At 43.1% G+C, this 22,898-nt stretch overlaps 1 protein-coding gene across 3 annotated transcripts in view; it reads right to left on the bottom strand.

Annotated features, from left to right (window-relative positions):
- Positions 1-421: 421 nt before the first annotated feature.
- The window catches only part of LOC307269211 (nuclear factor 1 B-type-like), a 66,388-nt gene continuing 43,911 nt past the window's right edge, over positions 422-22,898 (bottom strand). For 2 of the 3 annotated variants that reach the window (XM_080052076.1, XM_080052077.1), the window contains 7 exons: positions 22,483-22,604; positions 18,650-18,781; positions 18,157-18,341; positions 15,882-16,017; positions 15,125-15,207; positions 10,166-10,254; positions 422-6,224 (listed from right to left, as the gene is read on the bottom strand). In XM_080052076.1, the coding sequence (XP_079908202.1) occupies positions 6,092-6,224; positions 10,166-10,254; positions 15,125-15,207; positions 15,882-16,017; positions 18,157-18,341; positions 18,650-18,781; positions 22,483-22,604 (880 nt within the window). In that variant the 3' untranslated portion in view covers positions 422-6,091. The remainder of the gene's footprint in view (positions 6,225-10,165; positions 10,255-15,124; positions 15,208-15,881; positions 16,018-18,156; positions 18,342-18,649; positions 18,782-22,482; positions 22,605-22,898) is intronic. The other variant, XM_080052078.1, reaches the window with a different exon arrangement.

Below are 22,898 nucleotides of genomic sequence, written 5' to 3'. Positions count from 1 at the left end.
TATTGTTTAAACAGTTTTGCATAGGAAATATATCCACTTCCAGTAATTGACTGCAGTAAAAACAGCTGCTAGCAGTATAGGCTGGATATAACAGTAACAATCACAAAAAGTTGAGCCTTTATTTACACTGATTTTAATCTTGTGGCAATTTTAGCCCCTGCACCAAATGTAACCAGCTTGAAGGCATCGCCTTATGCTCGGCGTTTCTAAAATCAATAAAAAGAAGGGATATCAAGGCCTTCGCTATACAGTTCACAATGGACACCTGTGGCTCCTAAACTGTCAATGAAAAGATAAAAAACAAAAACAAAACAAAAAAGTTTTTCCAAAAAGTCCTCTAAAACGTACATTCAGATACATACATAGACCTTTGCACACACTTGCAGTGTAACTACGATCACTACTGGAGACTGTTTACATATTGTTTTATTGTTGGTGTTGTTGTTGTTGTTCGCAATATATATATATATATATATATATATATGATTCCACCATGATTCATAAAGTAGAAATGTGTGCGCAGAGGGAAGTAAAAGTGCCACAAGACCCAACAATAATTCAGCCCCTGCAGAGAAAAGTGGTGACTGAAGACATTATTTCATCATTTAACTGCATTCATGTAGCACTGACCCCTCCCCCCACCCCGAAACATTTTTTAACAAAAGAAAAAAATAAAGAGTTAACATTTCCTCTCAAATTTTGAACAAGCTTGATGTGGGCATTGCGTGCTGACAGAATTCAAAGATTAATAAAATCACCAAACCAAAGAGAAAAAGAAAACAAAGTAGTAATAAAAAAGCACATTTCTGAATTGAGTTTGCCACATTCTGTTCTCTGCGTGATAGTGTTTGTTCTTGTCACACGGGAAAGTTAGTCTATCATATTTTACAATTAAATACACAACAGACACTCGGACAGCTCGAAACAGGCACTGCATTGCTATCTTTTTGTCTTTTTTGGTGAATGTTACATCCTGTAAAAATGCTGGTTTTTCGAGTTTCATAAACAACCTGATGCCAAGTGATTAGCAGCTAGCCAACGTACGGAAGGTGTGTATTGCTTGTGTGGGATGAAAATAAATGGCGGTTTTTAAATTCTCCTGCGCTTATACTCCCTAACAGAACGCGGGACGTTAGGTTCTAGGGGGTAAAATCACACATATTGCATGAGTGCCACAAGTCCTCCTTGCAAAAAAGCTGTCCTGTTTCTTTATGATTGCGGGTGATCAATGACGTAATACTTTTAAAAAATAGGGTCAGAAACTGACGCAAGTACGGCTCTCTGATAAATGCAATGGGTGGGCACATTGATTGAATTTTGAAGGGTTTCAAGAGCTTTGTTGACAGGCTACTTTCAAACCCTGCACAGAAATACACGACAATGCCCCCCCCCCCCCCAAAAAAAAATAGGACCAGCTGGAAGGTACGGTACCCTTTTCTGAAGCACCTGTGATAACGTTTGTAGTTTGAATGAAGGGTTTCCTACATCACATCAGGCATAGACAGCATGTGGAATGTGTGATATGAGTGTCGCCTAGATGCTGCTATTTTAGAAATTTATTTTAGAGCGTCGTCTGCATAGAAACCGATCGAGCAGGTGTCGTGACATTGGCCGGCCGAAAACAGAACTTTGTCGAAATGTAACACCGATTGCACGGACAAATCCCGCCCCCCCCAAAAAAAAAAAATAACAATAATAATTAAATAAACTATCTGATAGATGAATCAAGGACGTTTATCACTGCAGATTTGAACCTACTTTTCGCTTAAGGTCAGGTGCATTCTGGGGCATTCTTTTTCTTGCTGTTTAAGATACATAACCTCCCAGCTGCTACATGGAACACACTCACGCCACCATCTTGTTGGATGAGAATTCACAACCATTTCCACAAAAAGAGAGAGAGAGATTAAATCACATCACACTCGCTATGGCCACACTAATGAAAGAACATCAATTCAAATATTCATGAAGTGTTTCACGACTGGCAATATCTAATCACTAACCAATATCAGAAATAATAATATTAAAGTAAATAAGCCTTCATTGTTGTTGTTTTTTATATTTATGGATCTGTATAGAATATTTCCCCACGTTTTTTTTCCGTTTTTTTTTCTTACTTTACATATAGGAATACAACAACTGATTCAAACACTTTAGATTCTACGGGATTCGAGGGAAGCCTGGAGAGTTCTAACTCAAATCCAGCCTCCCGAAAAACATATAAACAAAAAACCGAAATTACATTTTCCTAAAATGGAATTGACTCATTTTTCCCCCAGAATTGAAGATTTACAAATAAGGGCTGAAGAGAATAACTCTTGAGAAAGTTTACAGTGTACAAACTCCTGTCCTAGGGCAGGCTTTTTTATCAATAGAAAGACCCTCATCTTCTCTCATTGTGTAGTGTCAGAGGCACTCGCTCACACACACAAACATACACACACACACACATGTGCACATGCACACAAACACCCGAGCTGCCAAAGCAGAGTTCAACCCCACACAGACTACTGCTATCGACACAATCAGGATATTTACCTTTATGTACAGTCTCCTATTCAAATGAACACCAACAGCACAATGACCCTGACACATTTTTAGCACACACACCGACTCACAAACACACTTGGGGACAATGCACTTCAGTGGGTTCTCCAATGCTGCAAAGCACTTATAGTTTTTCTTTTAAAAGAGAGAAAAATAAAATAAAAAGACAGAACAGTGCACATAGAACGGGGTGACTTTTTCAAATTTTTTTCTGCATAAGAAATCTGGGTGAAGATGGAGAGATTGAGCTTGACTTGAGGATTATTTTTTAAATTTCTTCTGCATCTGAGCCCTGGGCTAGCGGCGGAGAGTTGTGGGAAGTACCGTCTCTCCGACGGGATTTCTCTCACGATTGTGGGGAAAGAGTGCAAACAAGGTGTCGTAGAAGGAGTAGAGGCGCTGCTCTCTCTGTGAGAGAAGTTTTTTTTATTCATTTCAAATGGTACATAACAATTGATATAAATAATGCCCTGTTATACGCCTGAGAGATTCCGTTTAAGACTAGGTTCAAAACACTGTATGGGGGGGAGAAGAAGATTGCATATGTGCTATTTAAGTGCTATATTCTTTCTTCTAGTGAATTATATTCAAGCCTCTACTGGGCCACTGGACAAGAAGTTAGAAAAACTTCTGTGGTCCAATACTAACTTCGGACAAAACTCTACGGGCTCTGCTGGGGGAGTATCTCAGAAATGGACATATGTGCATATCGTATATACATTTATACAAATCTACTACTTATAAAATACTTTCTAAAGGCTTGCTTGAGCCTGTCTGCAACTGATTTGGACAGGTCTCACTAGCATTAGTCGGTGTGTGATTGTTGCGCAGGTCACAGGCCACTTGACTGCAGTGTTTAAGGCATCTACTGAGTTGCATTCGGCGACTGTTACGATAGCGCGGCGTAGTATGCGGCTTGGAGGGGGTCTACGACAGAACGGGAATTCTAGGCAAGAATGATTTTCTTAAAATGATTGTCGCGCTCAAGTCAAGCCGTCTCTCCTGTGAAAAATTAGCTCCTTCAAGGTCACATGCTAGCACCCCAGGGTGGAAAGTTGAAAGTAAGAGTCACACTAGACCAATCAGTGACTTTGCAGCCGTAGAAAGACCAAGGGTGCATTTTTTGTTCATATACTATAAGTACTTCTAGAAAAATACCGCCCCCTCCCCCCTAAAACTCCCGAATTCGAAATACACTGGAACACGTGTCACCGTCAATCGGTAGGCCTATATGCTAAAGAAAGAAGAAAAAAAAAAAAAAAAAAGACCTCGTCATACACTGCATAGAAAGCAGTCCCCACTTTGGTCAATAAAAAAAGGAAAAACACCCACAACAACAACAACAACATCATCAACAACAACAACGACAAACAACAATATCAACAAAATAAATGCATTACAATATTGTCTATCTCCAAACTAGCCTCTAATAATTGACGCATCTATAAGCACTACCTACATAGGCAAAACTTGGTATTGCATAATTTTCATAATTCTGAATTCCACCCTCCACAATAGTAACTGGAAGATGAAACAAAAATGAGCATTGAAAAAATAAGGAAAAAATAAAAAAGGTGACAGGTTATTAGAAAAACCACCAAAATACTGAGAGAGAGAGAGAGAGAGAGAGAGAGAGAGAGAGAGAGAGAGAGAGAGAGAGAAAATGCTGGTTGATTACAAACTTTAAAACGGCAACTATACACAGCCTTGATATGCAATGTAACTGTGAGATAGAGTAGTACATGAAGTTAAAAATCAACAATTTCATTCAGAGTACAAAACAATTCTTATCATAAAAATGTTAATTTTTTTCTATAATGATAAATGCAGCAAAAAACAAGTGTAGTGATGTCTCTATATTCAAAGGCAAGGCACGTAATGTGGACTATATGTCATCGTGCAAATTAAGAGTATCGGAGAGATTTTTTTTCTTTTCCTTGTATAAATACGTCTGGACTGGAGAGGCAATGGCTGTGAACATGCCGTGCACAATTCTAGGTTTCAGGGTTTTCATAATTTCAGTTTTCAAACTCTTCCACTGTCGGGTTAACCTTGCACAAACTGTAGCTTTTACACATAAGCCTTGCTGTACATTTGCATGAATTAACACTTTGCATTCCATAATTCATTTTTTTTCTTTTCATTTTTTGTTGTTGTAAACATAAGCTTTAGAAGCTGATGGCCAAATGCATTATGCTCTTGATCTTATCGTGAACATTTGAAGAAAAACAAAAACTAATTTTTTTATACACACTTTGTGCGTCACATTTCTTCGCATATGTTCAGTTCGTTTTTTTTTATTTTTCCCCCAAAATAAATAAAAAAAATAATAATAAAGAGAAAACTTCCCAAAGGGCTCAAAAAGAAGTGCTGGTTTTTGCTCAGCGCTGCACAGGTAGCTCCGTGCTTGCCTTCAACTGCCTTTTTCTTTTTACGCTCGATGTTTCCCTCGTGTGAGGAGACGGATATGTGACTGAAATCAAATTCAAATGTTTTCTTAAAAACATTTTTACCCATAAAACCATTTAATATGTTACCCCCTTCCTTTAGAGTCTTAGGGCTGACAGACTGATAGCTTCCCTTCAAAAATTCAATTGCACTTGCCTCTTATCGAGATTTTCCTATTCTCTCCGTCTTTTTTTTTCTCCAAAATCCTTTTGTAAAGGAGTTGCAAATTATTTAATGAGGGTTCCAATCTCAATCCATTAACATTTAGTGTTTTTTCAAAAAACTTATCAAGAGTTCTCAACTCTCACCTGTAAGTGTTCTTTTTTTACGTTCATTCTAAGTAGCAGTAAAAGAATAAGCAAAGTCAACACATTTTCTGACCAAAAACGTCGTATCACAGTAAACTGAAATCAAACGGAAGAAGAAACACTCTGAATTCACAAATCTTTTTTTTTTGTTTTGTTCCTATGGTGCACACAGTGAATCGTTTGACGTGTGTGTGTGTGTGTGTGTGTGTGTGTGTGTGTGTGTGTGTGTGTGTAGGGGGGAAGCCTCTTTCGAAGAGGCCTGAGTCAGAGAGCTTAGAGTCTCGGAGCCATCCACCAGGCAGAGGTTGTCCATGTGCAAGACCTCTTCACTTGTGTGTGTGTGTGTGTATGTGTGTGTGTATGTGTAAATCATGATTTTACATCTTCCCCCAACATGGGAAAGAATAGGAATTGCCGCTAAGAGACTAGAGTGTCATGCAATAAAACATTAAGGCATCTATACATCACAGTATTTGAATGGATTGAAAAAGTTCTGCAAACACAACAACTGACTGGTGGCTGGTGGATGTGTGGGGCTGGGGACAGCAGACCTGAAGCTTCTTCTCCTTCTTTTCCTTTCCATTGAAGCGACCCTTGTCTTTACTTCGGGGCCAGTGTCCTTGGCAGGGGAGGGAGGGGGGACGGGCTGGGACATTGGGGGACAGAAGGGGTTGGGGAGGATTGTGCAGCTCCTGCTGCGTTTGCTGGTTTCATCCACGGCTGCAACACACGTCCACCCTGACGCTCGTCCGGCCTCTCTCTCTTTCTGTGTGTGTGTGTGTGTGTTCTCAGTTCCCTGTCTCAGCGGGGACCAGGGGCTCACCAATGATGTTTATGCTGTAGTTCTGGTGGACATTTGTTGGCAGAATCGGAGTCCCGTTCGACACTTGGAATGGAACTAAGCTCGCCCAGGTACCAGGACTGTGGAGAGGGAGAGAGAGAGAGAGAGAGAGAGAGAGAGAGAGAGAAAGAGAGAGAGACAAAGAAAGAGAGAGACAGAGACACATTAGTCACATGCCATTAACTTGTTTGTGCAGCATGCAGTTAGAAGAACCAGATTCTTTCTTTCAATTATCCTCAACGCTGCGTCTCTAATGACCAGCGTCGCTGCTCTGCTGACAGTCATCAAGGTTCAAGGTCTCATTTTTTTTTGGTTCTGTTCGGACAAAGACGCACACACACACACACACACACACACACACACACACACACAAAGAGGCACACACACACACACAAAGGGAAAATGACAGCACTGGCTCATTAATCTAAGCCGAGGTGATTCCACTTGATTCCCAGAGAAGGACATCATGTGAGAGGGCCGCAGCTCAGGCCTCCTCTTCTCTGCATTGACGGCAGTATAGAAAAGCATGAAGGGGCTTGGTGGGGTTGTGTGTATGTGTGTGTGTGTGTGTGTGTGTGTGTGTTTGTGTGTGAATGTTTGTATGTGTGTATTGGGAGGGGGGGTCCCTACACAAAGCTGTCCCATCCCTATTCATCTCACGCTAATGGCAAAACAACACAGTGATTGTTCCTGGGGAGCAACGGTGCTAACTGAAAACGCGAGCGAGGGGGAACAAACGGCACGTTGTTCCCGTGGGGTGCAGCGCTACGTAGATGTCGGATAATTAGCCCCCCCCCCCCCCCCTCATCCCCCCAGCAGGCCCCCTGTGTGCTCGCATCTCACACCCTCCCCCTAGCTAGGGCTGAGAATACCTGTCGCACACATTTTCTCTACGGCCCCAAAAGTAAGGGGGAGAAACTTTTTTAACATTGTGGCGGTGGATCAAATAAAACCGGACTGAACAAGACATAGATATAGTAGAAAAAAAGAGAAAAAATTGGGAGGGGGGAAAAAGTTCTATAATGTTTCGGGGGGGGGGGGGGGGGGAGAAGAGAGAAGTTGGATGACAAAAGAAAGAGAGCAAAGTTTTCCAAAAGAAACATAGAAAGAGAGAGAGAGAGAGAGAGAGAGAGAGAGAGCTCAAGTCTGAAGATGCTGGTCCCCACTAGACAACACTGTCTGCTTTCATGAAAAGCCACTTTATCAGCCCGTCTGCATTTTATACAAATCGCTCGCCACCGCTCTTTTACTTTAAAACAATGGAAGTGCAAATTCCATTCACCTCGGGGGCCTGAAAGGGTCGAGAGTCTTCAATAAAAGAGAGAGAGAGAGAAAGACTGCGCAGAGGAGAAGATGTATTCAAAATTAAAACAAACATCCCTCCGAGTTTGAGATTGCGTTTGAGTGTGCGGGGGAAAAAAACGACCCTAATCCTCTGGAGCAGTTTTTTCTCTTCTTCTGCCGCTGTCCGACCTGTCCTCATGCTATCCCCTCTCTCTCTCTCTCTTTACTCCCTCGCTCCGTCTCTCTTACACTCTGCCAAAAATCATCGGACAGGAAAGGAGGGATTAAGTTTTTCCTACCTTGCTGAACAAAGAGCGCTTTCTTTCTTTCTTTCTTTTTCTTTCTTCCTTCCTTCCATCTTTCTGGGTTTCTCGTTCCTTCTAAACTCCTCTCAGGTAATGGCTTACATTAGGGAGGGACCACACAGCTACATAAAGCGGACTTGCGGGGGCCTTTGTGCGCACTAAAGCGTCGGATCGGTTTTAATCTTGTTAAAATCGATGGCTGTCGGCCCGTATCTGCATCTCATAACTTCAAACTGCACAGGGCAGGATGTTTCAATGCAAAGGACTCCTCTGCTATTATGCTAAATGGCAAAGTGGGGGTCCTCCCATCACATACTGATTAAGACTTGGGGATTGGCCTTATTATTATTAAGCGTGACTGAAACCAAACTGAAGTCACGGCTCCACCCATTGAAAGTTAAGACTCTTCACTCTCCCATGATTGATATTTTTTTGCATCTTTAAAGCACATGGAATGATGTAATCACATACTGGCCACGTTCGGAAAAGGTTTGTTTACTGATTCCACATGACAGGAATTCTGGGTATTGTTGTTCCAATTTGTGGAGCTGTTCCCTTTTCGCTGCATCCAGGATTTTATTTTTTTGCTAGAGCAGCTTTAAATAGCCCTTTATTTTCTCTATACTCTGTCTCCATACATCTGACCTCCTTTGCTTTGTATTTCCTTAGATAACCTTCAAGATGGCCTCGCCTTGCCCTGTCCAGGCTCCCAAACCTCACTAATTCTCCTCCCTTTGCAAGGCCACGCCGGGCATACAGCGTGCTTCGTTTAAGGATTAGCTCCCTAAATTAGATTATCTAATGGCATCTTAATGGATTGCTGACCCATTTCCTGCACAATGGCAACATGCGAGTCTGGCAGCGTTTTAATTTGGGGAGCTAGTACTGAAGAGGCAATGCGGACGCGCTTAAAGGGGCAAGCCAGATAAAAAGAGAGAGAGAGAGAGAGAGACCCAGGGTGATTCCCATCTCTACTGTATTGAGCGGATGAATAATCCATCAAAGAGGATATACAGAATAGAATTATAATCTCGTCAAAAAAACAATCAACTAAACTTAATTCGGTCGGGATGTATTTGATATGCTCATTACTGTACACACTCATATGTAGGAGACACAGGAGGCGTGAGCTTGTGTGTGTGTGTGTGTGTGTGTGTAGGAGACCTTGAGCTGCTGCGGGGGACATTTTTCTCTGCTACCTCCACTGGCCTATTAGGAGGCCTATTGAAGGGGGGCTCTGCTCGTGTGCACGTGTGTTTGTAAAAAAAAGAAAGAAAAAAAAAAGGAAAAAAGTTTGTAACTCCAGCAGGTACAAAATGAGCTGCACATACACACACACACACACACACATGCACACACACACACACACACACACACACACACACACACACACACGCTCTACACTTCCAGGGAAAAGGGGGGGGGGGAGGGAGACGTAACAGGAAAAGGCTTAGTTCAGCTCGCTCACGCAGCCATGGTGGAATGGTTCAGGTTTTTTTTTCTTCTCCGTACAGTATGGAGGTAGGAGGAAGGGGGTGGGGTAAAGCAGGAGGCTGTATGGAGCTTTGGCTTTAAGAGAGTAAAGCATGACTTCAGCATACAGTCAAACAAAGCTTAGCTTGTTTAAAAACGTGGAGAGTGAAACATCCTCACGTGGCGTTAATAGCTGACCTGAAATGACTTATGCATTATGCTGTCCTCCTGGGGGCTTTGACTTGATTTGCTCTAATTATCCTCTAATCACACACTGTGTTATGAATTGAGAATATTCTGTTTTGGTTGGGTGTGTGAATCCATGAGGAAACATTTCGTAAAGAATCTGGGTCATTGCGCAGTATTGCTCATGGAGGATATAATACAGCAATGAAATATTACCAGTTAAAGGGTGGAGACAGCGATTCTTGGGAATGCTTTTTGTCAAAATCAGTGTATTTTTTTCCGTGCACACACAGTACAGACAGACAGTGGATTGTGAGGAGATATTCACTGATTTTGACAACAAGCGTTCTCCAGATTCGCTGACTCCATCTTCAACTGAAATTAAATTAAATCATATTTGTTAATGTTACGTTTTTCTACATTCCAAAGGCACGAATGAGACACGAGGAAATCATTTTTTATCAAAGCATTGCACGAGCTGATCGTAAGTCTAATAAAGTTTAACCTGGCTGAACCACTTACTACAGCCACAGAGCCGATAAATCACATTCATATGTGAATTTATATGCGACATAAGAATTGCTGGGGAGGTTAGAAAAATCAGGAAAATCATTTATTTACTGGTGTTTATTGATTCAAGACTGGTGTGTGTGGTTTATGTACTTTGTGTGTGTGTGTATATGTGTGTGTGTGTGTGTGTGTGTGTGTGTGTGTGTGTGTGTGTGTGTGTGTGTGTTTGTGTTGGTGTGGCGTGAAAGAATGAAAAGGGTTACCTTTGCCAAGTAATCCCCAAAGTGTCGTCAGTGGCACTGGGGCCATAATGCCTGCCGTTTTGAGTCACGCTCCAGTCACACTTCCTCAGCTGTCAATTGAAACCTAACGGTCAGATCACTGGGCCAATACAACTTTTTCCACTTCAGATGACACTACTACAAAACTAAAACACTGTATGCACAAAAACACAGTCATGCAGAAGAGCTAAGAACACAAGCAGCAGAGAATAAAAGCAAAAAATAGTAAAAAATAATCCAAAAAGGAATTCAAACGGTTACTCATTTTGTACAATAAATAAATAGTGAATTCAGTCAGTATATTCATTAATGTTGAGGGAGAATGACAATGTGAAATCAAAGCTACGGATAGAACAGACACAATGAAAAAAAAGCATGCAATCACAGAGAGTGGTGATAGCTAACCTGGAAGTAAAACAACAACAACAATTACAACGGTTAAAAGTTAGTTAGTTACACATAAGAGTGGCATCATATTAGTTCATCTGTGAATGGTTAAGGCTTTTTGGAGCTGGTCAGCCACTAAAAGCCGTGCAATTCAACTGGATGCATGCACCCTGTCCTGTAATCACTGCTTCACTGTGTGAGTGCACTTTAAGATTCAGGAAAGGAGTGCGCATGCCCTCAAGCATGCAGACTTTCTTTCATTAGCTAACTGTTTTTATTGATTAGGGGACACAATTACAATGAAGTTAAACTGCGCACACGCACTCGCACACACACACACACACACACACACAAAACCCCTTTTATCCCCCCACCCCTCTCATAAGACATGCCAACCTTACATTCAGATTACAAATTACTGCAACAAAATAAAGGCCACACACAAACTGTGTCTCCTTTGCATGCCATTATGCGAGCGCACGTGTCGGCAATCCAGCTGAGAGCTACCTCTGCCAATACCGAGCTAACCTTGCCCCGTGGTCAACACATTCATTTGGTAATGCATCGGGATGAAACTGCACTGTTAGCACTCTGCGTTACAGCATGCGGCAGACGTTTTCGCAGAGGCTCTTAAGAGGGATTTAATCAGATCTACGCATACGCTGAATATTCAGAGCCATTTGCGGGCGGGCCGAGAAATGTGTTCTTTCTCCTCCGAGCACCTGGACCAAACACATCAGGAGACCATGATGGTCTGCCTACTTATACCCTACTTAACTACAGTGTTCGACATGTGTTTCATGATTTGTTCCCCAGGAAAAAATTTAACGGAAAATTTTAGGAGTTAAAGGTGGAGTAAGCAATTCAGGAGAGTGCTTGTGGTCGAGATCACTTTTTGTCAGAATCAGTGAATATCTCCTCCTGATCCACTACCTGTACGTACTGCAGCGGATCGTGAAATCCAGTGTTAGCACAGCCTAGGCCCTGTACAGTATACGGGTATGTTGCTTGCTACGGTGGGCCCCTTTTGTTTACATATCAGATTACAGAGCCAAGGCTGTGTTTTACTATTAACACCAGCTTTTTTTCCCCCAGAGCACACCGCACACACAGTAATGAATGAGGTAGTGGATCATGAGGAGATATTCACTGATTTTGACCAAACAAAAAAAAGAAGTGATTTAGACAACAAGCGTTCTCCAGAATCGCTGACTCCACCACTAAAAAGGGCAACAACACATGACATTTGAGTCCAGTGTTGTTTTTTCCCCTTGTATTTTATGGAAGGTTGGGAATCTAAACCCCCCCTCCCCCCACCCCAACACGGCCTGTGCCCTGCGCTCTCTAGCCCTGACAAAAGCCTGGGACAGATATGTGGCGGGTTGGGACAGACGCTCTGTGCCCACCACTCCTCTCGGGGCCTTGCCATCTGTCTGCTGGCACCCGGCACATCAGAGTGGCACACGGGGTTAGAAGAAGAAGGGGGACGGAGCCTGCGCAGCGTTAGCTAAAACAGATGCGGGCAGATTGTGGATTAGGATCCTTCCTTAGATAATACCAAATGACATCTGATCACAGATCCCCTCCCCGCGGAATGCTAGATGGTGGCATTCCCTCGAGGGGGTTAACCAAGGAGAGAGATGAATGGAGAGAGGGTTTTCATACATTCGCTGTGCCTGGGAATCGTAGAGCAGGTGTGGGAGCGTGTGTTGTGGTGTTGTTTTGTTTTGTTCTTCTCAATTTTGGAGCCTACCGCATGGTTGTATGTGTGTGTGTGTGTGTGTGTGTGTGTGTGTGTGTGTGTGTGTGTGTGTGTGTGTGTGTGTGCGTGTGTGTGTTCCCAGGGACTTCTATTGTAGTTGGGGACCGGGTTTTAAAAATAGCTCTGAAAGTGTGGGCTGTTTAAAGCTTCACTACACACAGTTATGAGGTGACTATCAAGTTATCTCCCTGGTAATGAGATTATATAATTATCATTCATAGTTTAGAATTAACACGATGGCAGTTTCAAACAGGGATCATGTGCACATGCTGCTTCTATATTATTCTTATTAAAACAATGATTGCAGTATTCCCACAGATTCAATTGAGCAAAATTCCAATTATTTAGTTTTTCCTTTTTTTGAATAATAATATTATTAAAAAAAAAAAAAAACAGTAGCTCTGGCAACTGCAGTGTAAATTGAGGCCAATTATATTTCCATACCACAGACAGGCAGCAAAGGAACCATACCTCTCTCTGCGTATATATACAGTATATATATGTGTGTGTTACTCATTGCCCTTCCCCATAAAGCCTAGCGACCAAAATCGGCTGCAGCCAAACAACTGTGAAGTGTGGGTAAGCCTTGTGGATCCCACACAATAAACATCCCATCGCCAGACGAAGACAGTGACGGAGTATTCAGAGAAAATGTTTAGTCCTGAGGGCCTTGGCTCGGTGTCCAATCCCAGGCCGTTAAATCAAAACCACAGAAAACAAAAACAACAGTGACAAGCAGGAGCGGGATGAATCAACGTGAAGACTGTTTAGAGTTCCCTAAGCTGACACTGATCATTTCTACATCTGGATATAGCATGTAATAAACTTCTGGAGTGCTTTCACTGTGTGTGCTGCTTACCAAATATTTGATTCTTCTTTCACATTTTCGGGGCCACTGTCTTTTTTTTTATATATTACTTCACTGAGCCCAGCTTTAAACACTTTACGTTGTTGTCTCGCCGGTGCTTAACGGGATCATAAAAATATGTTTTTGGGATAAATTCAATTTGGGACAGTTACAGATAATTCAATTAAAATAACAGTATTTTTTTCAAATTAATATTGTCACTGTGTATTTTTTTTCCAGATGATATTTATACATCTGGTGGATTTTCACTTCAAAACCGTACACAAAAAAGGCCTTGCAGCCTCTGGGGGCCAAAGCTTTTGGACCGGATTCAGCGCGCTCCGGCTGCCGCTGCCTTGTGTAGCCACTTTGTGGCCTAATGAAAGAAGTAGCAGGGCTACAAGAAAATGTGGAAGACAAACTGTGCGACATCAGCCAAGTGAATCCTCCCTCTCCTCCTCCTTCTCCACCACAGTGGAACAAAAGCATCCTACGACTGCTCACAAACACCCAGCTGTATATATTGTATATGTTTCTTTTGCCTGCTCTGATTTTTAGGAAGAAAATGGGGTAGCAAGAAAAAGGCAGAGAGAAAAAAAGGGAGAGTGAAAGAGGAGTGAGGAAACAGAGGCCAGCTTTGTCATTTTTACTAAACATAAAAAAAGAAAAGGCGAGCTGAGGAGAAACCCAGCGATCATTATGTAGCCGCGTGCAGATGCATTCAATTAGTTGTGGTTGGAAAAGCCTTGGCCTGAGACCAGCGCTTTCAATAAGACGGGGTGGGGGAGAGCACTCTCTCTCCCGTCCGACAACACCGCAACACTCCTAACCTCGAATGCACACACACACACACGCACACGCACACAGACACACACGCACAAACAATCACACACACACATATGGGGGGACACCACATCTGTCCTCGGAACCTCTGCTGGGGCAACCGCGCGACGCCAACGATAAATATTCGGCCTGTGTACCGTAAAATGAGGGAGTGTGCTGATTACATGTGGTATGAGTCTGTGTGTGTGTCTGTGTGAAAAAGAGTGTGTGTGTGTGTGAGTGTTTTCTAAAGTAATGTGCGAAGGAAATACAGTTGGGCACATAACAAATCTCTAAGAAATACACACTCATGTCCCATCTGTCTTCTGCACAGTGGCCACACGATACCAGTGAATTTATTTTCTTTAAAGAGACCTTAGGAAGTAGATGCCTATCTCTACTTTAGACTGTAGAATTTTAACCCAAACAACACACACACCCACACCCACACACACACGCACAAAATTATGTCTTTTTTATTTATCAATACTGTTGTTACATAAATCACTTTTACCTGCATGAATTACTGATATGTGCTCCATTCTAAACTGCCTACAAAATGTTAGTGTATTATTCAAAACCTTATTACTATATAAAAATTACACAATCTACTCAAATACAATAAAAAAAACAATAAATTGTGGGTCATTTAAGTAGCATTTAATGGTCCTTAAGAAGGTTGCTCTTAATGTGTTAATAACAGTATAACTTTGGCTATAACTAATGCGGCAGTAAAAAGAGAACAGCCTTGCAGTATTTTTTAGCAAATAACGATTGATTATCACTTTGATCTGCTATCTTTAGCCGTGTTAAGCATCAATCCTTTTTCCAAGGGGCCAGAAACCTGACGTGTTGCTAAATTTCTTTGAATGCCAACAGTGAGTGCTACGCTTGACCTGAGCTTGTACGTGTGGCCCCTGATCTGTATTGAAAAGCGCTCTGGCCTAACGCGACAGTTTAATGTTTCCTGCAAATTAGACTCAGTGCAACGGGGCTTTTTAAAATCATTTTCACAGGGCAGGGGATTTTGGTGTGCGGGGAGATGAGGAGGGGACAGGAAAATGAAAGGATGGTAGGAGCAGGTGAGCTGAGTGCTGGTTGGGTAAGGGGAAGACTATCTCACCTGTTGCTGGTGGAGGAAGGCTGGATCTCTGGGGCTCAGCCCGACAAAACGGTTAGCCGTCGGGGTGCCAGGGGATGAGTAGCCTGGGGAACAAGAAACAAGAAAAAAAGCACAAATACATGCTTGCATTACAATACGCATGTTGGGACGTTACATGTAGGCATTGCTCTTATCCACAGTTACTTACTGTCAGTCATTTGTTAACAACTAACCAATAGTATAAAACATTCAAAATAAAATAAATGTTGAGTGGAGTCCCACAAGGCTCAATTTTGGGCCCACACCCATAGTTAAGTCATTTATACATGAAAGAAAAATGTTCCACAGTTACAATTTTGCTATTGTGTTTTTATTTATATAATTTGAAATATATTTTCATAGATGTATTGACTAGTGCAGATGTTCCTGTTTTATTATTTCCTATATAATTAAAGAGCGACTTTATTTCCAGTCACCTAGCGGCACTGATGTACATGTGCACTCAAGGCCATGTCAGTACACTGTGACGTCACTAACGGGTGTGGTGTCAGTCAGAGCGTGCTTGTACCCACACAACTACACCCATCGACGATAAAAAGCAGAACCTTTAACCAGATGGGCCACTGAAATACTTTTTTTGCCTGGCATTAAGACACTCTTTAAACATTATTTTACTTTTCCTTGCTACCATTTCACGAGCTCTCACAATAATCCTGCCAACACTGAGCTGTCAGGAGAGGAGCATGTCAACCGCACACAAATGCAAACAAATACTCACCTTCTGTGGATGTGGTGATGGGCTTGGTGTCAGACATGGAGAGTGAGACGGGTCTCACAGCGCCATGGTGTGGGGAAGGAGCCAGCACAGGGGTGAAATGGCCCTGGACCTTCCCTACCTGACCACTGCTGTTAGGCTGCAGTAAAAGAAATTCACACATATTAAATAACTGCCGGTAATCTATGTTAAAAAAAAAAGGGAAAGAACATTTTCATTCTGACAAAAAGCACAGAAAATCACGCCCCGCAAAGTGTTGCCACTAAAACCAGTGACTTAAGTAGTAAGTCCAGTGACTTACAGTAGGTTTACATTTGCTTGTAAGTGAGCATTAGGGCAGATCTCAATAAACCAATACAAGCATGTAACAAACTACACTTTTATCAGAATGGTAAGCACTAAAGAAGCTTAATGTCCTCTCCCGATTGTTTGGGGATTTAACTCATCTTAACTGCTCTGTTCGCCCTCACATGCCAAGAAAAATAAAAATCAAGGACAAAAGGTGGCCGGACCCGCTCGCTCTTACACTTGACGCTCACGGCATGAAGAAACAGATTTCAGTTCTTTGTTGTAGTTTTCTTACTAAAACTCTTTGAGGGGGGAGGCGGGGCAACAATACATCTTTAGTCACTGACGATGGATTTCCTACATGATTTTAAACAATGATTTTAATGGCGCTCATAAATGGAATTTAGGAGGACTCAGGCGTGAAAAGGCGAGAGAGAGAGAGAGAGTGTGTTGCAGAGCGACCTGTTACAATGGTGTGAATGCGCGAGAGGAGAGAGCGCACGGAGGCGGCGAGGCTACATATGTAGAGAGACAGACATAAAGGAAGCTAGTGGGAGCTACTCTTTCAGACGGCTGGAGGGCTTGTCTGCGGCGCTCGTTTCAGGGGGCCCGCCTCGAGTTCAAAACTCAAACAAGGCCATTTTGGAAGAGAATTGTGTCCACAGGGTTCCCTCCCGTGTGAATAGAATGTTTAATTAGAGTGTAATATAATCTGCGTTAAAGCAAGCATAAAAACATTCTGGCACTCGTCCATGGGATTATAAGAGCTGTGTTATTTGCTGAGCCCCCCCCGCCCCTTCACTCTCTCTCCCCCATCCTACCGGACCCCACCTCACTAGCCCCCCCCCCCCCTCTCCTTCCTCCAGCACCCCAGCAGAGGGCCAGTTAATTCTGCACAAGAGCCGGGCCCCGGCAACGGCAAATATTTACAACCTTTATCATTCCCCGTGGTTTTTCTCTAGAGTAACAGTCCCCCCCCCCTCCTCCTCTCGCAGTGCTCTGGCCATGGAGCCGTCTACGAGGCCTTTGTTTACAGTGAGAACAGCGGGGATTTAAAACTCACATAAATATCACACTGCTCTCTCATCTATAGAGACGCCTGCTCTCTCGCTCTCTCTCTCTCTCTCCCAACACACTGGCCGCAGTGTGTAGCCACAGAATGGCCGGAAAAAAAAAGAAAATATATCCATAGCGCGTTTTTTGATTTACTGCAACTTCTCGGTACAGTTTTGTATGTCACGACTGACTGCAATCGCAATAGTTTGGTTGAATCTTTTATAGAGGCATCGTTGAGTGGTTTTTAAGCCATTATATCTAACAGAAACTATTTTCTCCTCTCTCACAAGAAGTGGTCCGTAAAGTTCAGTCTGGGGTTGCCTTAGAAATAAATAGCTTTTCATTTTCATATGACTGATTTAATTCCCTGTAAATCATTCTAATACATTTTCTCTTTTTGACAATGGCCATTGTAGTTACAGATGTTATAGCTTTGTCTCGGACCAATAATGTGTCTCGACATACCAAATACTTAATGACAAGACATGTGTCCCATTTAGGGTAAATACTAGTTAATTGTGGTCATCTTAGGGGCTTAAAATGGCTAATTTTAGGTTTGTAAAATGAATCTTTTTTTTCTTCTCCTGGAATTAATAAAAACATTGAAGAATCAATTCTATTAACATGTCCCTCCAGCCTTTCTTCATAAATAAAGAGAACAAGGAAAAAAACAAAAACAAGGATGTTTCCTTAGTTGTTAATGCACCCAGCGAGCTAGTAATGAAATAATGACAAACGCATGCTATCATTTATATCTTATCTCCAATCTGGTTGAGGTCAGATGGGAGTAGAGCTGAACGAGATAACAAAGAAAACTACTCCGGGCCATGGAAGTCTTTGCCAAACCAGTCAGCCAGGACCACTGCTGGGCCTGCAAACTAGGGCTTCTTCAAAGACATACAGTAAATAAGAAAAAAGAAAAAAATGGACTGACCTGGCTGCTCTGCGGGCTGGACGGGTCGTATGACGGCACGTAGCTCTTGAGGGGGTCAGAGGGGTTGAGGTGGGGCGGGTAGCGGATGGTGGTGTGGGAGAAGTAGGGTGAAGGCGCCGGGGGCAAGATGGCCGACGCAGAGAACTGCAGGGGCGAGTGGGGAGGGGGGCTCCTCGTCGATATAACTGCAAGAGAGAGAGAGAGACAGAGAGAGATGGAGAGGGAGAGAGAGAGAGAGAGAGAGAGAGAGAGAGAGAGAGTGGGAAAGATGGAGAGATGGGCGTTAGGATAAAGCGATCACCATTGATCTGAGAGAGAGTAAATGAAGTATCGACGGAGATCTCCGGAGCGTGTTTATGAGGAGGAAGTCGATCAGAGGGCCAGATTTAGAGAGAGAGGGAGAGAGAGAGAGATAGATAGATAGAAAGAGAGAGGGGGAGAGTGAGAGATAGAGAGAGAGAGACGTTGCGGATAAAGCCAGGCTGTAACTTACCACTGTGTCCTACACCTGTGAGGCCCGGGTGGTGAGACTGAGGGAAAGTGCTGAGTCGTGGCGAGGAGTCCTGCGGGGAGGTGGGGCTGAACAGAGGCTTCTCTGGCTTCTTCATGGTGGGAGAGGACATGTCTGCACAAAGGGCACAACACACGTACATTAAATGCACGCTCAAGAAGACCTTTGCACATTACCTAATCATCGTTTATAAACGGGATAGGGATTTTCTTTCGGAACAAGACGCGGATGGAGAATGCAATGAAATAGACTTCACTGGAAAATAAATTGCAAAAAAAAAGAATTTCTTTGAGAGTAACTGGGAAATTCCAAACATTTCCCCGTTCCTTTAAAGGTGCGCTATGCAGTTTCATAGGAGGGGGATTTATTCCTACAAACAGGAATAATGGTTGAAATTAAGCAGATTTGATGTGCGTGAGATTAGCAAGCCCCCGTCCTCAAATGCAATAGACAAGTTATGGACAAGACGGGGTTGCAATCATCACATATAATCTTGGTTTTCATTACAAATCACTGGACTTCACAGAAGAATATGAACCATGTGAAACTTGGTGCTTTTGGGCCCACCCGGTCACATGGGTAGGATAGAGGAATTTGAAGAGAAATCGTACTGTGAGACCCCATGAACAATCCTGAAGGCTCATCCGAAGACGTGGAATTAGTTTGGAAACATTTTTGCGCAGTTCTATAAACTCTGAACCAGTTCCTCATCGTTGCTGCTCTACACGTTGACGAGCGGTTTCCAATATTTTCCATGGAAAAAGCACAGTGTCTGAAACGGGGTACGTGATAACAACTTGATGCAAGAGGCAATGGCCTGTGTCTTCTATGAACATCAATCAAGTTGCTCAATCACTTCTCAAATCTTCCATATCTTTGGCCCCCCCCCCCAAAAAAAAATTTGCCACATAAACCACTGTTGTTGAAGCGTTGCCATTGGTATTAACCGTCCGTCCCCCCCTCCCACACACACACACACACACACTCAGTAGGGAAGGATCCACACCAGTCACGGGAAGAATCACTCATCTCCGGAGAGAAAGACAGCGACAAAGGTGGCTGGAATTCTGGGGGATTTCCCAGTCCGAGGTTGCAAGAGGATACAGGCTCAAGTGCTTCCATTTCTATGTCAGCGGGAGAAATACCTTGGAGAAGATTGATACCATTGCTTAATGTTTCCCCGTCTAAAATATAGGACATTTCTGCGTTGGAGGTATTCCGGCTTTTCCTTGTCTTCTGCCTATTAAAATACATCAGAGAAATCAACCGCAGGGTCTCGGGAAATGTGAAATGGACAATTAATGAGCAGGAATTAAACACTTCCAAATTGTTTAAATTAAAGGCGTTGTTTATTCTTCTTCGTCTGGTATCAACACCCGTCTCGTTTCTTAATTTGGGTAATATTCCCCCACCCCCCCCCAGGAAAAAGAATGTGAGAGAGAAACAAATTCTCCATCTACAGGGGGAGAGTTTTTTTTTCTTTCTTTTTTCGATCGAATGGCAACCATGTGCGAGAAATGACCGCTTGGCACTTGGGAGGCCTCATATGGGTTCAATATCGCCCCCACTACTCATTTATTCTGTCCTGACAGAATAATGGCTGTCTTTGGAGCGTTTCCTACCCACTGCTTTCCCTTTCTCCGCGCCCAGAGTGTCTAAGTTTACGCAGGGCAGCGCTCGTGCAAAAAGGGGGACACGCTTCCATTTTCATGTAGCCACATTGGGCTGTGGTTGAATCCCACCAGTGTTGCGTCTCTAGTGTGTCATCTGGTGTTTTCCTCTCCACAGCCTTCCCCTCTTATTATGTTAAAGGAAAAAAAGAAAAGAACTGAATAGAAAAACAAAAGCGAGGAGCTGTACCATGGTATGTATTGTCTCATTGAAGGGGGAAAAAAAGTGGGACATTTGACTTCCAATCATTCGGCCCCGTCACGGTCTTTAAAGGTGCACTATGTGACTTTGGGTGTCAGAAAAGTGAACGTTTTCTAAGATATATTCTCATAACTTAATAAAAAAAACTTTCCTCACGGGAAAATTTTATCCGTGGAACACTGTTTGAAAGTGAGAAGGCTACCACAAATGTTACTGTTTTCACTGTTGTTGTTCACGGCAGCAGGGCCAGCAGTTTTGGTTCCAAACATATTCTAATCTTACGTTTGGTAACAAAAAAACATAAAAAAAAAAACATTTCTGATGATAGAATTTCATAATTAAAATGTAAGAAAATATGTGTTGTAGACTTAATGCAGGCTCTGCTCATGTAAACAAACTCCCCTCTTCCCTGAAACGGCATAGTGCACCTTTAACTAAAAAAAACTTTTCCTAGCACCTGTTCCAGCAGTGGCTGTGGGCAGCAGAGTGTGGAGAGCGGTCTGCACAGAGCCAGAATGATCCGGAAACACGGGACAGTGAGGCCTTAATTAAAAGAGGTGAGGGGGGCCCTGCTCTGCCCCGCCAGAGACAACGTAATGAGACATGCAAGCCGTCCCGGGAGGATCTCGCTTTTTCTCTCGCCTTGTGGATACAAGCACACAAGACGGACCCTTTCTGTGCCCCCCCCCTATAAGCCCCTATGTATGAAGTCATTAGGTGAGCTCTACTTATTAATTCCTTCCTAACTAGTCCTGCTGTACCTTAAAGGGTTGGCACAAGATCATCGACAGTCTATGGGTGAAGCTTTCTCTCAAGTTCAGCCAAGATGTATATATGACCTTATATCCTGATGAGGGATCATCTGATACGTTTTTGCCCTGCGGGTCTAATAGCTCAACACAACGCTAAAGAGACATTTCTCCATAACAGCCACTCACTAGGCTTTGCAGCTATCTGGAAATCAAGAAAACGATACACCCGACCTGGGAAAAGTCCCAACTTGCACATGTATAAAGGTAGAACTCTTAATCATAATGTTAAAGCTATAGCGCGTAACTTCTGTTTTTGCATCTGCATGAGGTAAGCCTTCGGTGATCGCGCCTGGATTTAATACCTGCTACTGTACACCCAGGTTTCACAGTACAGTACATTACAGGTCGCCAGTGTGGGGGGAGGAGGGGGAGGGGGGGGGGGGCACCAGCTTGTAAATGCTGCCATACTGAGACATACAGAGAGAGTTTCTGCGGAGCTGATAGGCTTGATCGACTTAGTGTCAACTCTTTTGGTGATGGCTTGAATGTAACTGACACTCATTTACATGAAAGGTTACACGCTATAGCTTTAATCGGCGATGGTGTCATTTTTCAGATAACAAGCCGTGAATTGCAACTGGAACAGTTTGTTCTCATACCTCTGGATTATCGGCGCGGTGGAACCCAAATGTTTCCTTTATGTAGGCGACAGGTGTGGGAGAATACAGATTTACACTCAGACAGCGGTTCAAATGGGTTTAAACATTTATGCGAGTGGCGATGCCTGGGGCTATCTCTGTCATGGTATGTATTTTAAGAGGGTTCACCAGGTTCGTGTGCAGAGAAAACCAGATGCAGTTCGTCCGCGATGAAAAAGGGCGGGGACACTGAAGCACGGTAGCTAATGACAAGGCCCCAGAGTTAAAGAGGGCCCAGCTGCCGTTGAGAGAGAGAGAAAAAAAAAAGCTATGCGAGGTGCTCGCTTTGATCAAATGTATTTGCACAAGGATGAAATGAGTAACGCTCCTGCATCCTCCATTAAATCCTGTCAACAAGCTCTCATGCGACGTTGGGCCGTGCACAGACACTTAATATTTGTCTAAGTGTAATGAATGAGACGCAGGGTGTTTACTGGTAAAGACTGGAGGAGGTACATTATAAAGGTGGTCAAACTGGAAGAGGAATATTCACCTCCGTCTCTGTCGTGCCAGTTGGCCCGGCTGCTGGCTGGGGAGCTGGGTGACGAGTAGAAGTCAGGTCCCGTGGGGCTCGTGTCCATGTTCTCGTCCATGTTGACGGTCTTGGGCCTTTTGCTGTGGGACAGGGAGGAGTGTAGCAGGTTTAGCATCGCCGCTCATTTATTTAGTAGCATGATGAAATATTGCAAGATGGCGTCTACACTTGACTTTGGGCAGTTGGAGTTAGGTTTTGCTGTTTCTACCCTGTTTCCAGTTTGTATGCTAAGATGTGCTAACTAACTTGTAGCTACATATTAAGGGACGGTCATGAAAGTTGTCTATCTTCTCATTTAACTCAGGCAAGAAAGCAAATATTTTTGATAACCAAAAATATCAAACACTTCCTTTAAAAAAATCTAATGCGATAGT

Source organism: Ammodytes marinus (assembly GCF_949987685.1).
Source record: "Ammodytes marinus genome assembly, chromosome: 23".
NCBI classification, from domain to species: domain Eukaryota; kingdom Metazoa; phylum Chordata; class Actinopteri; order Uranoscopiformes; family Ammodytidae; genus Ammodytes; species Ammodytes marinus.
This window is presented reverse-complemented; position numbering and strand designations above follow the sequence as displayed.